General features: G+C 40.4%; 2 protein-coding genes across 4 annotated transcripts in view; both read left to right on the plus strand.

The window, feature by feature from the left end:
- Nucleotides 1-11,677, plus strand: part of OSBPL3 (oxysterol binding protein like 3) — a 196,348-nt gene extending 184,671 nt beyond the window's left edge. For all 3 annotated transcript variants that reach the window (XM_043872172.1, XM_043872175.1, XM_043872174.1), the window contains 2 exons: nucleotides 1,224-1,346; nucleotides 8,012-11,677. In XM_043872172.1, the coding sequence (XP_043728107.1) occupies nucleotides 1,224-1,346; nucleotides 8,012-8,108 (220 nt within the window). In that variant the 3' untranslated portion in view covers nucleotides 8,109-11,677. The remainder of the gene's footprint in view (nucleotides 1-1,223; nucleotides 1,347-8,011) is intronic.
- A 1,312-nt stretch (nucleotides 11,678-12,989) lies between these two features.
- Nucleotides 12,990-13,762, plus strand: part of GSDME (gasdermin E) — a 106,473-nt gene continuing 105,700 nt past the window's right edge. Inside the window, exon 1 of the mRNA XM_043872419.1 lies at nucleotides 12,990-13,110. The gene's annotated coding sequence lies outside the window, so the exon portion shown is untranslated. The remainder of the gene's footprint in view (nucleotides 13,111-13,762) is intronic.

The raw sequence follows: 13,762 nt of genomic DNA on the forward strand, positions 1-13,762 counted from the left end.
TCTGTAAAATGGAAAGCATAATGTTTCCCCTGAGGCCTGTCTCTTTAAGACTCAAAACCGGGAGGGGGGTCGGGAACATAAAATTTCACTTTATTTTAAAAACCTCAACACCCTTTTTCATGGTAAAATAAATAAAATGTATACCCAGAATCAACAGATTTTTGACTGAGCAGTTTACTTCATGAATTGGTTCTCGAAATCAAGATCAAGCCATTTGGGAAAAAAAAATAAAAATAGACATAGGAAAATGAACAGTTCACAAACTAGGAAGTGCAGATATCTCGTAACTATATGAAATGATGCTCAGTCTTGCTCAGAGAAATGCAAAAATTTAAAAGCCATGCTGTTATACCATTTCTTTACCCATCAGATGGCAAAGACTCAAAGGTTTGATGCACTCTGAGGATACAGGGAGTAGGCATTCCAATACCACTGCTGGTGGGAATGTGAATTGCTGGAATCCCTGTAAAGGGTAGTTAGTAATAGACATATTGCAAACTCACCTTTTTCCCAGCAATTCCAATTCTAGAATCATCTCCTTATAGATAAACTAACACATGTGCAAAATGGCAATTGTACACAGTCCTTCACTGCAGCATTGATTGTAACATAAAAAAGATTGAGACCACCTCAAATATCTATCAATGGAGAATTGTTTAAATAAATTCAGGTATACCCACATAACTGAATATTGTATATCTATTAAAAAAATGAAGAGATCTATGTACTACCAAGAAAGAGCTCCAAGATGTATTGGTAAATAAAACAAAGCAAGAAAAAAGAAACCAAACCAAGAAAGTATGCACAGTATATATAGCCTGCTTCCATTTATGTTCTAAAAGGGAGGTGAGAATATATGTTAATGTTTGTTTATATATGAATAAGAAATCTCTAGAAGGATGCACAAGAAACTAGTCACGGTGGGTTACCCATGGTGGGTGGGGTAGGAAGGAAACAGGTAGAATTGAAGACAGGAATGAGAGGGAAATTTTGCCCCAAATTCCTTTGTATAGATATAATTTTTGAACCCTGTCTGTATCACCAGTTCATAACACAGTGTCATTCCTCACTACTCCCGAGTGATGTTTAAGGGTTGGGGAGGTGTCCTCTTTGTATAGGAGGGTATTCTGAATATGCGGTCTGCACATGTGCAGTCCTGGTAGTAATGATGGTTCCATTTCCTTGGCATTTGTATTCCTTCATCTTCTCCCTTAATGTCTCAGGTTTCTAGAAGAAGGGAACTTAGAAGAAGCTGAAACACAAAAGCAGAGGATTGAACAGCTGCAGAGAGAAAGGCGACGGGTCTTAGAAGAAAATAAGGTGGAGCACCAGCCAAGGTTTTTCAGGTGTGTGAGTGGTGCGGTCCTATGGGTCATTGTTGGCAGGTACTGGCGACACCTGTTGCTTCTGGAGTGAGGAGAGTGGATGGGGTGTCCCCACCCCATGAGAGTGTTCTCAGCACTTTTCCTGCTTCACACTGGTGACGTCTCTCCTTTGTAAGGGCCAGACTTTGTGTGGACACTGCCTCCCCCTCATTCGTCCTCCTTTTTTTGCATCCCTTGCTCTCTCCCTGCGTCTCTCAGCACCTCCCACAGGACTTTGCAGAGAGGTGCTTAGTAAGAGTTTATGGGAGAAGCAAAGAGACCAACCAAACCCAGCTCCCAATACCAGGCCAGTTTGTTCAGGCTAGGTCTAAGATTGGTTTCTCTGCAACCCCTCTCATGAGTATAGGGCTTCCCTGATAGCTCAGTTCGTAAAGAATCCACCTGCAATGCAGGAGATCCCAGTGCAATTTCCTGGGTCGGGAAGATCCCCTGGAGAAGGGATAGGCTACCCACTCCAGTATTCTTGGGCTTCCCTTGTGGCTCGGCTGGTAAAGAATCTGCCTGCAATGCCGGAGATCTGGGTTTGATCCCTGGGTTGGAAAGATCCCCTGGCGAAGGAACAGCTATCCACTCAAGTATTCTGACCTAGAGAAGTCCATGGACTGTATAATCCTTGGGGTTGCAAAGACTCAGACACGACTGAGCGACTTTCACTTTCTCATAAGTATATTCTATACAGTGACGGAGATAATTAACCATCTTCAAACTAGAAATCCCAAGTACTAATTCTTGAGTTGCAGAAGTTCCAATATACTGGGGCTTAGATTTGGAACATTTACTATCATTTTAAAAATAACTGGCTGCTGCTGCTGCTGCTAAGTCACTTCAGTCGTGTCCGACTCTGTGTGACCCCATAGACGGCAGCCCACCAGGCTCCCCCGTCCCTGGGATTCTCCAGGCAAGAATACTGGAGTGGGTTGCTATTTCCTTCTCCAATGCATGAAAAGCGAAAGTGAAGTCGCTCAGTCATGTCCGACTCTTAGCGACCCCATGGACTGTAGCCTACCAGGCTCCTCCATCCATGGGATTTTTCAGGCAAGAGTACTGGAGTGGGGTGCCATTGCCTTCTCTGAATAACTGGCTAGAAGGCTCTTATTACAAATAGGCTGAAAGTTTAGAAGGGACATCCAAGGTGGTCCACCCTTCACCTCCTCTTTTATTTTACCTGAGAAGAGGTGAAGGACCAGGGGACGTCGTGATCTGTGGAAGGACCCAGTGGACTGTCCCAGACAGGGGCCTAGCTCTCTTGACTACAGGCCAGGACTCAATGTGGTTCTGGGGTGTTTTGATTTGTTCATTTATTTAAATATCAACATTAAAACAAGCACATATAGCAAAGCAGCCATTTCCTGCCCTGCCTATTACCCCCAGTCTTGTTTTCAGGATTTTGTTGTTGTTTGCAGGAATTTTTTGTTGTTATGATTTTCTAATGGGCAACAGAAACACTGTTAGGAGAATTTAGCAACTAATCTATCAGCTGCAGCAATAAAATAATGTATCTCCAAAACAGGAAAATAGCAGCAAGTTATGTTTTATCCCCCAAGTATGATACTCTTTCCCCTCAAGTTGGTGTGGATTTTGATCACACACTCAGGATATGAGTGATTTAAGATCACTACAGTAGAGTTTTATCCTGGAATAGTCATAGCTTCATTTAAACATTTAATGAATAAGTTTCCTTAAATTATTTTTTTCAGAAAGGCAATGGATAGGTAAATGGATAGACTAACAGACTGATCAATTGATTTTACTAATATTTGTTAAAGAGGTTTGTTACAGTATTTTTAGGATCATTAAATATTGTGGGTAACCAAACTGTCTCAACAACTAGATAAGGAGATTGATCAACTTGACCTGATAGGAAAACCTGAAAAATCTTCATAAAGTCTATGGAGCTCTATGGGAAATGAACTAACATTTAAATGCAAAATATAAAATGTTATCTAGGCTGTCGCTTCAACCATGTAAGACTTCTGTCTGGAATAGAGAAGGACTGAACACAGTGGCAGCTCTTTTTCTTTTTGATTGTCTATAAAATTATCAGAGTATTGGGTGTGGCAGGTAAAAATGTGAGAAAAGGTGGGAATTGTTCAGCAGTAGCAGTCCTGGAACTGTTCCAGTTAGAAGCTGGCAGAGATGACACAGAGGAGGAATATGGGCACTTAGATGTTTCTGTTGATACTAAGGAGTCGCCAAAGAATCAATGGAAATTCCAAGTGGAAACTATAGCTCTGGCAGCATTAGTCATCTTTGTTTCAAAGAAAAATATCTGATACGCAGATTGACTTATTTTAAACACATCCCTTTATTGGAACAGGGAAACAATTATGATAAAAATCCATGTTCCTCTTATGGTTGCTGGGATAAGACTGAGGGAAAGAGATAATTAGGGAATTTGGGATCAACATGTATACACTGCTATATTTAAAATGGATAACCAGTAAGGACCTGCCGTATAACGCAGGGAACTCTGCTCAATGTTTTGTGGCTGCCTGGATGGGAAGGGAGTTTGAGAGAAAATGAATACATGTATACAGCTCTATTATACATGTATAATGGACTCAGTCAGCTGAGTCCATCTGCTGTCCCCCTGAAACTATCACAACATTGTTAATTGGCTGTACCCCAATACAAAATAAAAAGTTAAAAAAAAAAAAAAAACTATGTTCCTAAGAATGTGGATAAATACGCAGTCCTCACTTTTTCTAAAATGTGTGACAGTATCAGTCAACATTACAAGCGTACATACTCTTTAACTCAGATGTTTTAACTTACAGGAATTTTTAATATAATAAATTTCACACACATACAAAATAACATCTGTTTTGTTTATAATAGCTAGAGGTTGACAACACAGTGTCCACCAGTCAAGTACCTGTTAAATTGTGGTCCATCCCCACAATGGAATATCATGCAACTGTTTAAAAAGGAAATGAGGAATTCCTTTTTTGCCAGAGAAACCAAACTTTCCCTGCAGAGGACAAATGGGGACTATTACCTTTGCAGGGTGTGAGGTCTCAGTAGTGATGACTCAACCCTGCTGTGCAACGCGAAAGCAGCAAATAGTCAATATTTGAATGAACAGGCATGGTACGTTTCAATTAAATGGAATTACAAAGAAAACCAACTGCTGGATTTGGCCCTTAAGCTATAGTTTGCTGACCTTATTTTGACAATGGAAAAGGATTACAAGTATATATGGTATGCAAAAATTTAAGGGGTAGGACACCATCCAGGGCTACCATTGTATGAAAAAAAGGAGAGGAGTGGAGCATGCATGTGCATGCATGCAAGCTCACACACATGGAATTTCTCTGAAAGAGTGAAGCTGCAAAGATTATTGTCTCTGAGGAGAACCAGGAGGCTGGGAGTAGGATGGAAAAATTCAGCTCTTCACTCTTTTGAACCTTTTGAATTTGGATCTATGTAATATCTAGTATTATATGATTATACAGTGGAAGTGACAAATAGAGTCAAAGGAATTAGATTTGAGAGAGTGTCTAAAGAACTCTGGGGAGAGGTTTGTGACATTGTACAGGAGGCAGTGATCACAACCATCCCCAAGAAAAAGAAATACAAAAAAGGCAAAATGTTTGTCTGAGGAGGCCTTACAAATAGCTGAGAAAAAAAAGAGAAGCAAAAGGCAAAGGAGAAAAGGAAATAGATACCCATCTGAATGCAGAGTTCCAAAGAGTATCAAGAAGAGATAAGAAAGCCTTCCACAGTGATCAGTGCAAAGAAATAGAAGAAATCAGTGCAAAGAAAACAGTAGAGTGGGAAAGACTAGAAATCTCTTCAAGAAACTTAGAGATACCAAGGGAACATTTCAAGCAAAGATGGGCCCAATAAAAGACAAAAACAGCACGGACCTAACAGAAGCAGAAGATATTAAGAAGAGGTGGCAACAATACTCAGAAGACATATACAAAAAAAGATCTTCATGACTCAGATAACCATGATGGTGTGATCACTCACTTAGAGCCAGACATCCTGGAGTGAGAAGTCAAATGGGCCTTAGAAAACATCACTATGAACAAAACTAGTGGAGGTGATGGAATTCCAGTTGAGCTATTTCAAATCCTAAAAGATGATGCTGTGAAAGTGCTGCACTCAATATGCCAGCCAATATGGAAAATTCAGCAGTGGCCACAGGACTGAAAAAGGTCAGTTTTCACTCCAGTCCCAAAGAAAGGCAATGCTAAAGAATGTTCAAGCTACCATACAATTGCACTCATCTCACACGCTAGCAAAGTAATTCTCAAAATTCTCTAAGCCAGGCTTTAGCAGTATGTGAACCAAGAACTTCCAGATGCTCAAGCTGGATTTAGAAAAGGCAGAGGAACCAGAGATCAAATTGCCAGCATCTGTTGGATCATTGAAAAAGCAAGAGAATTCCGGAAAAACATCTACTTATGCTTTGTTGACTATCCCAAAGCCTTTAACTGTGTGGATCACAACTGTGTGGAAGATTCTTAAAGAGATGGGAATACCAGACCACCTTACCTCCCTCCTGGGAAATCTGTACACAGGAGAGAACTGGACATGGGACAACAGACTTGTTCCATATTGGGAAAGGAGTAGGTCAAGGCTGTATATTGTCACCCTGCTTATTTAACTTATATGCAGAGTACATCATGTGAAACGCTGGGCTGGATGAAGCACAAGCTGCAATCAAGATTGCCAGGAGAAATATCAATAACCTCAGATATGCAGATGACACCACCCTTATGGCAGAAAGTGAAGAAGAACTAAAGAACCTCTTGATGAAAGTGAAAAAGGAGAGTTAAAAAGTTGGCTTAAAGCTCAACATTCAGAAAACTAAGATCATGGTATCTGGTCCCATCACTTCATGGCAAATAGATGGGGAAACAGTGGAAACAGTTACAGACTTTATTTTGGGGGGCTCCAAAATCACTGCAGATGGTGATTGCAGCCATGAAATTAAAAGACGCTTACTCCTTGGAAGAAAAGTTACGACCAACCTAGACAGCATGTTAAAAAGCAGAGACATTACTTTGCCAACAAAGGTCCTTCTCGTCAAAGCTATGGTTTTTCCAGTGGTCGTGTATGGATGTGAGAGTTGGGCTATAAAGAAAGCTGAGCGCCGAATTGATGCTTTTGAACTGTGGTGTTAAGAGAAGACTCTTGAGAGTCCCTTGGACTGCAAGGAGATCCAAGCAGTCCATCCTAAAGGAGATCAGTCCTGGGTGTTCATTGGAAGGACTGATGTTGAGGCTGAAACTCCAATACTTTGGCCACCTGATGCGAAGAGCTGACTCATTTGAAAAGACCCTGATGCTGGGAAAGATTGAGGACAGGAGGAGAAGGAGACGACAGAGGATGAGATGGTTGCATGGCATCACCGACTCAATGGACATGGGTTTGGGTGGACTCTGGGAGTTGGTGATGGACAGGGAGGCCTGGCATGCTGCAGTTCATGGGGTCACAAAGAGTCGGACATGACTTAACCACTGAACTGAACTGATGAAATTAAAAGAGGAGAGTGAAAAAGCTGACTTAAAATTCAACACTCAAAAAACTAAGATCATGGCATCTGGTCCCATCACTTCATGGCAAATAGATGGGGAAACAGTGGCTGACTTTATTTTTCTGGGCTCCAAAATCACTGCAGATGGTGACTGCAGCCATGAAATTAAAAGACACTTGCTGCTTGGAAGAAAAGTTATGACCAATCTAGACAGCATGTTAAAAAGCAGAGACATTACTTTGCCAACAAAGGTCCTTCTCGTCAAAGCTATGGTTTTTCCAGTGGTCATGTATGGATGTGAGAGTTGGACTATAAAGAAAGCTGAGCACCACAGAATTGATTCTGTGATGAATTTGAACTGTGGTGTTGGGGAAGACTCTTGAGAGTCACTTGGACTGCAAGGAGATCCAACCAGTCCATCCTAAAGGAAATCAGTCCTGAATATTCATTGGAAGGACTGAGCTGAAGCTCCAATATTTTGGCCACCTAATGTGAAGAACTGCCTCATTAGAAGAGACCCTGATGCTGGGGAAGGATTGAAGGCAGGAGGAGAAGGGGACGACAGAGGATGAGATGGTTGCATGGCATCACCGACTCAATGGACATGGGTTTGGGTGGACTCCATGAGTTGGTGATGGACAGGGAGGCCTGGCGTGCTGCGGTTCATGGGGTCGCAAAGAGTCGGACATGACTTAACCGCTGAACTGAACTGAACATCTAGTCAAATAGTGAACCAAGGCTGTTAACTCTAGACTGTGATGACTTCCAATTCCTTTTCTTTTTACTGCTAATTTATTACTTGATTTGAACAGCCTGATTTGCAGCATTTACATAGTCATACTCAAGGTGGTGGCTGTCATCTCAGCCATGTTTTCTGTACCACAGAGTCTTCCCTCACCCGTTTGTCTCAGAAGTACCATTTCTCACAGCCTCTAAGTTCAAGAAGCCAAAGTCAGAAGTAGCTAGGCAGCCCTGTTCTGGGCCATAGGGACAGGGCGTGCAGATGCAAATGATAATGTGGACGGGCAGCAGCGGGGGAGGGGTGGAGGGCTGGACAGGGCGGAGAGGAACTGAAAAGGGAAATAGAGACTATGACAATCTTGTCAAGAGCCTTCAACAAATTCTTTCACTTCCACAGGAAATCCATTGATGACTCTTGGGTGAGCAACGGCACCTATTTGGAACTTAGGAAAGATTTTGGTTTTTCCAAACTGGACCATCCTGTCTTGTGGTGAAAGAGGAAAGAACAAGACATCTTTGTGCTTCTCCTGCGTTTGCTTTCTGAAGCCACCATCTTGTGTCTATTTAAACAATATTATCTAGAATGATCACTTGTGCTTCTTAGCTTAGCGTTGTAAGTATTTAAGTATATATTTTCTTCAGTAGGTTTCTTTACAATTTCAAATATTATCACGATTGTTTATATGAATGTAGAACACCTTGATATTTCTTTTTATATATAAACTATTTAATAAAAATAAAAGATTGAATGTTAATGTGTGGGTAAAAAAAGAAACTTTAACACTAATTTTCCAAAGGTTAGGAAAATTCTAATTAAATTTATGCCTTATAGAATAGGTTGGAAAGAAAACCCATCTCTCCCAGGTGCATTAAGGAAAAAGAATACCTAGGGTTACTCACCCATGCATAAGCTACCCAGGTTTATTTTGGTAGCTCAGGTATATTTTTGCCTCAGACAGCTTTCGAATTGCTCACACAGAACAATTCTGATGATGCTGGAGTCTGAAGAATACTCGTATTTGCATTTCAGTGACTGGAGAGAATGGAATAAGATTAGTGAGATGTATGTTTTTTTATAAGATGGGTGTGGTACCTTCTTGAAGAAGGAGACATTTGAAGTCATCTCTCCCTCTAGTTTCATTGCCTATGTGCAAAATCATACAGAGAAAGTGTTGATAATTTGAGAAATCCCTGTTTATTAATTGTCATAATGAGGTTCCAGGCAGACAGTAGGAAATTTCTCCTTAAATTCATTACAAGTTAACAAAAACTGTTTTCTCTTCCTACTCCACCCCAACCTCCCCCACTATTTGCCCACATCTCTGTTGAGTGTGAAGTGACCCAATTTAGTGTTAAAATACACAGGGCATTCCACATGGCACTTTGACTTTCCAGAAGTTTAATAAAGTAGCGGATTGTTTTAAGTAACTCAACACATTTTCCTTAAATACTGTTTTGGTATTTTCTACCTCTTAATAAGCAATGTATTTTAAACCTTGTATTAAAAAGTTTGACCATCTGCCTTATGGAAAAATGTAGAGAATTGAGTTCTTCCTTTGTGCTGTGTTCTGATAAAGCTTTAAATGTCTTCTTATCCCCTTCCTACACTTTCTTCTTAACTCATATCACTCATTTGTGAGTTTTGCAGCAGTCTTGAATGATACAGATTATAACTACCAAAAAGAGAAACTTTGCCTTTTTAAATGTTATTGCCAGTTACAATAATAGAATATGTGCAGTAGTTGAATTCTGTGATCAAAGCAGTTCCAATTTCTGCCCATATTACTTTAAAACCAAAGCTTGAATTTTAAGCATCCTCTGAAGTCCATAACAATCCTATGGGATATTAATAAAATGATGTGGTAAAAAAAATTTTCTCCAGAAAACATTTTTAGATATTTAAATAACATCAAAGAGTGCAATGAGTGAAAAATCAAATAAGTAATGGAAAAAAAGATTTACTGTTTTTCAGTGTCACACAAACAACTAGTTAGAGAGTATTCCATTTTCAAAATAGAGTTAAAGTGGATCAGTAGCCTTTTGGAATCTGCAAGTGACTAGCATTTTAAAATAATACACAATTCATTAAATATTGCTTTCATCCATTCCATTTTATCAAGATGTCAAGATGAGCACAGTGAGAATATCATTTCCATTCCTAATGGAAATGATCAAATTCTGTGGTATGGGCTTTGTTCTTTTCTTTTCAAGCTTCTATCTGAATTCTGCTCACAGACAGGAAGAAGAGGCCTGTGGATTTTAAGGGTACTCCAGGGGAAAACAAATCTCATTTTCACAGTGTGAAGGTAAATGTAGAACTTGAGTAATACTGACTGCGGCAGAGGTTGGCTCAAAACAAGAACAAAACATGCAACCTGAATGGATGTAGCTTTGTCATGCGGTCTTTGCCAAGTCTTTAATTGTCCCAGTGCTGCTATTTCAATTGATCTTATGGTTCATTTTGTAATCACAAGGATCAAGGGACCAAATGTCACCTTTGTAGTCATTTGAGATGGGAGTGTGGATGAATTTGAATATGTATGCCAATTTTAAAACCTATTAGTACCCACCTCTATAAAGGGTTTTTCTGACATTTAAATGGCTTGATGATACATCCTATTATAATCCTCAAATTCCCTTGAGGGGGATACAGCTCTTTTTTCCTTTAGTCTCTATTCTCAAAAGCACCTTCTCAACCTAATTTGTATCTCAAGGACGTTTTATATTCTTAAGATGAAGGAAGCAGAAACATGGTGTTGTTTGAGAACTGAGGCAGAATTGACTTTTCTGGATTTTGAATCTCCCAATTACATAATGCCAATCCCTTCATAGCTGAAGGTACACGTTGTCACCTCTATTTTATTCCTGGTCCTCCCATCCCAAACGTCGGTGAACTGCACGGCTGTTCTTGGAAATGGGACTATGTGCAGTCCAATTTCCCACATTACACTGCAGGTGATGTGATGCTATCGCCCCTGCTGGCTGTCCCAAGCTGCAGGAGATGCTTTTCAGGAAGGGGCCACAGTCTCCCATGTAGCCAGGCAGATCATTTCCTCCCCAGGTCCCAAAGCCTAGGATGGTATTTCCTGGAGTCAAATGTAATAATCAAAGTCTCAGTATGGCTTCTTTCTCCATGCCATTCACCTCCTAGAGGCCAGGCTGGTTCTGGTACTAACTAAACAGAGTTCACTTTAGGACAACTGTCATTAACCCCACAGAATGCCCAGACAGCCCCCAAGGCCTCATCTGCTTCCTATGGGACTCTCTGGGAGAGAAAAATAGACAAACCACTAAAAAAAAAACCAACAAATTTACTTCATTTGGGCTGCTGCTTTTCTCACTATTTTTAATTACTCCCAGTAAATCATTGACTTGGGCTTCAAGCACTGTCCTTCTGTGTTTTCCAGATTTATGATGAGTGACCTTGTCCTGCTATTAACAATGTCAACACTAAAAGAAAAATGATAGTTTCTATTTGATTGTTGAAACTTGTAGGTCTAATCCTTATTCTGTAGGTTATATTATGCCTTCCAGCTATCATAGAATTTCCTCAGACCTTTTAGTTATGAATAGAAGCAATAAGCAGTTGTATTGACATAATTTATTTTAATGTCTTTAATTTTGATATTAACATTGGCATAACTCTATTTTTGCTACCAAATGATAGCTACTTTCATGTGCTCAATTTTCCCTACATTGTATTAATCTGTTGCTTGATGTTCGTCTCTATTTTTCTCTTTTGGAAATATAGACCATATAAGTATCTGCAAATTGCAGCAATCTGAAATGCAAACCATTTTCAGGAACTTTGGTTTTGAGGAATGCAATGATCAGAGGTTGTTAATTTATTTGTGATGATTTTATCTTTGTGTGTTACCCTCAGAGGATACTATTTTTTTTAATGGATTTTGTAAATCTCTCATCTAACTGTTTATAAGATTATTTTCTGTTTAAAATTCCAATCTTCCACCCATCCACCCAGGCCTCCCCCAAAAGCTCCGACTAATTTGCTTTTCCCCCACGTGTAGCTAGTTGACTGAATAAATAACATGGAAAAAGGCTGCCCCTGTCGTTGTGTTTCCAGGTTAATGGGCATATGTGGCTGCTGAAGGGACAGAGCAAGACTCTAGCTGAGACTCTTGAGGGAGAAACACACAACATTAACTAAAGTGATGGGGTTGGAAATAAAAAAAAATACCCCAGGACACAAAGAAGCCTGGAAACTTTGACAAAAGTTGTCATATTTTTGGTCTGAACATTTCCAAGATACACTGCAAATGTAGGTCCCCCACCACTGGGACAAGAGCCTGAGGCAGCTGGAGCTTCAGACAGCCCCCAAGAAGCCCCCTCTGTTCAATCCAGAGTGTTATGGAAATATCATTATTTTTTGTGTGTCCTAACGTGAAAAACGAAAATGCTGACTACCCACACTAATTTAATGGCCCCGATGAATGGCTGACTCATCTCCTCCTACACCCAAGTTGTGTCCTCTGCAATACCCTGAACACCTAGCCTTCCCTGAAGTTCCATTTGATTTAGTTCACATGTTTACAGTGTCACACATACAGTGGATCGTAGAGTTACACACACACAGTCTTTGCCTCCCCCAAAACACTAAAGAGACAACCAGAAGCCACTCATGAACTTTTGGATCCTGGCTTAAAAGAAAAACAAGCTATCAAATACATTTTATGGACAGTTAGTGACATTTGCATCTAAGCATCATGAAATTATTGCTAACTTTCATATATGTATATTGAATTGCCTGTTGATCTGTATCAAACCTGCCATTAAAGAAAGATCAACATTATTCCAAACAACAACACTAAAGGAAATCTTAAAAGGCAACTTCAGACTATTTTAACATTGGCCATTGTTGGAATAGATATGAAAGCGTCCTAAGGTTTCAACTTGAGGAAGGCAATGAAATTTGAAGGTACAAGTTCTTGGCCTTTAGTTTATGAACTCAGCTGTATTATCTAGTAGTACTGATGGAATATCTGTATTAACATAATTAATGTCCATCAGTGACCCGCAAATCAGGACATCAGGGCCCTAGCTGGTGCCAGTCAGGAGTTTCTTATTACAGGCTAATTAGTTAGAGTTCCTTCAGGAAAGAGAAGCCAACTCTGTAGCTCAGGAGATTTTAATGAAGGGTCTACTTGGTGGGCTATTAGCAGGATTAAGGCGTATTAGCAACATTGGAGAGTTGTAACCGCCCCTGCAGAATTGAGCTCTGAGGAGAGGAGGGCGGTCCAGAGCTGTAGTGGAGGGATGGTCTCTGCCAGAAAATCCAGCCCAGAGTCGGGAAGAACTCTCTCAACCTTGGTCTTCTCTGGCCGCCATTCTCCCTGGTGGCTGAACTCAACAGGGCAGGGAGCCCCAAAGTGCAGTACTCAGGCCCCAGGACAGGAGGCGGCCCTGGGCCAAAAAAACAAGCACTTGGACCTTATGTTCACCGTCATCTTCTCATCTGAGATTTTGGAGGAATTTTCAGTAAGTAAATAGGCTTTGGAGCTTTTTTTTTTTTTCTTAACATATAATTTGTTTTGGCTCCCAGTTATCTTCCAAGGATGAATTATGATTAACTGTGCTTTTTAAAAACTGGTTCTCTGTGATATTATTGTTGTTGTCACATTTAAAATGACTTAAAGGCAGCCTTTCTTCTTTATTAAATGCCATAGTTTAAACAGATAGCAATCTGGGAAAGATGTATCAGCTAAAGCAATGATTTTTTAATTGGCTAACGAGCTGGGAATTTTACACACACACATACACTCTCTCTCTTCTTCCTCTGACAGTTCAGACCTCACATAGTCTGTTGACCAGCATTTGCTCACCACAAAGCAGGAACGCCACTTTCTAATGTCATGATTGTTCCAGGACTTAGAAAATGGCATGTTGGTAAGAACTGTGTGTTTCTTTTCACAGCATTTCATGCACTCCTTTTGTACTGTCTTTGGGATGTAAAGGTAGGGGCCGGGACACCTCCTAGGTACTATAACAAAGGCCTGCAGACAGGGAGCAGGCAGCCACTGAGATGGATATTTTCTCTGAAAAACATTTTCTGACCCAGGAATGGTCCCAGACACTGGTGATACACAGCCTTCCTCCCTGAGAAGCTTCCAGTCTGCTGGGAGGCCAGTGG

The sequence above is a fragment of the Cervus elaphus genome, chromosome 18, assembly GCF_910594005.1.
Source record: "Cervus elaphus chromosome 18, mCerEla1.1, whole genome shotgun sequence".
Lineage (NCBI taxonomy): Eukaryota > Metazoa > Chordata > Mammalia > Artiodactyla > Cervidae > Cervus > Cervus elaphus.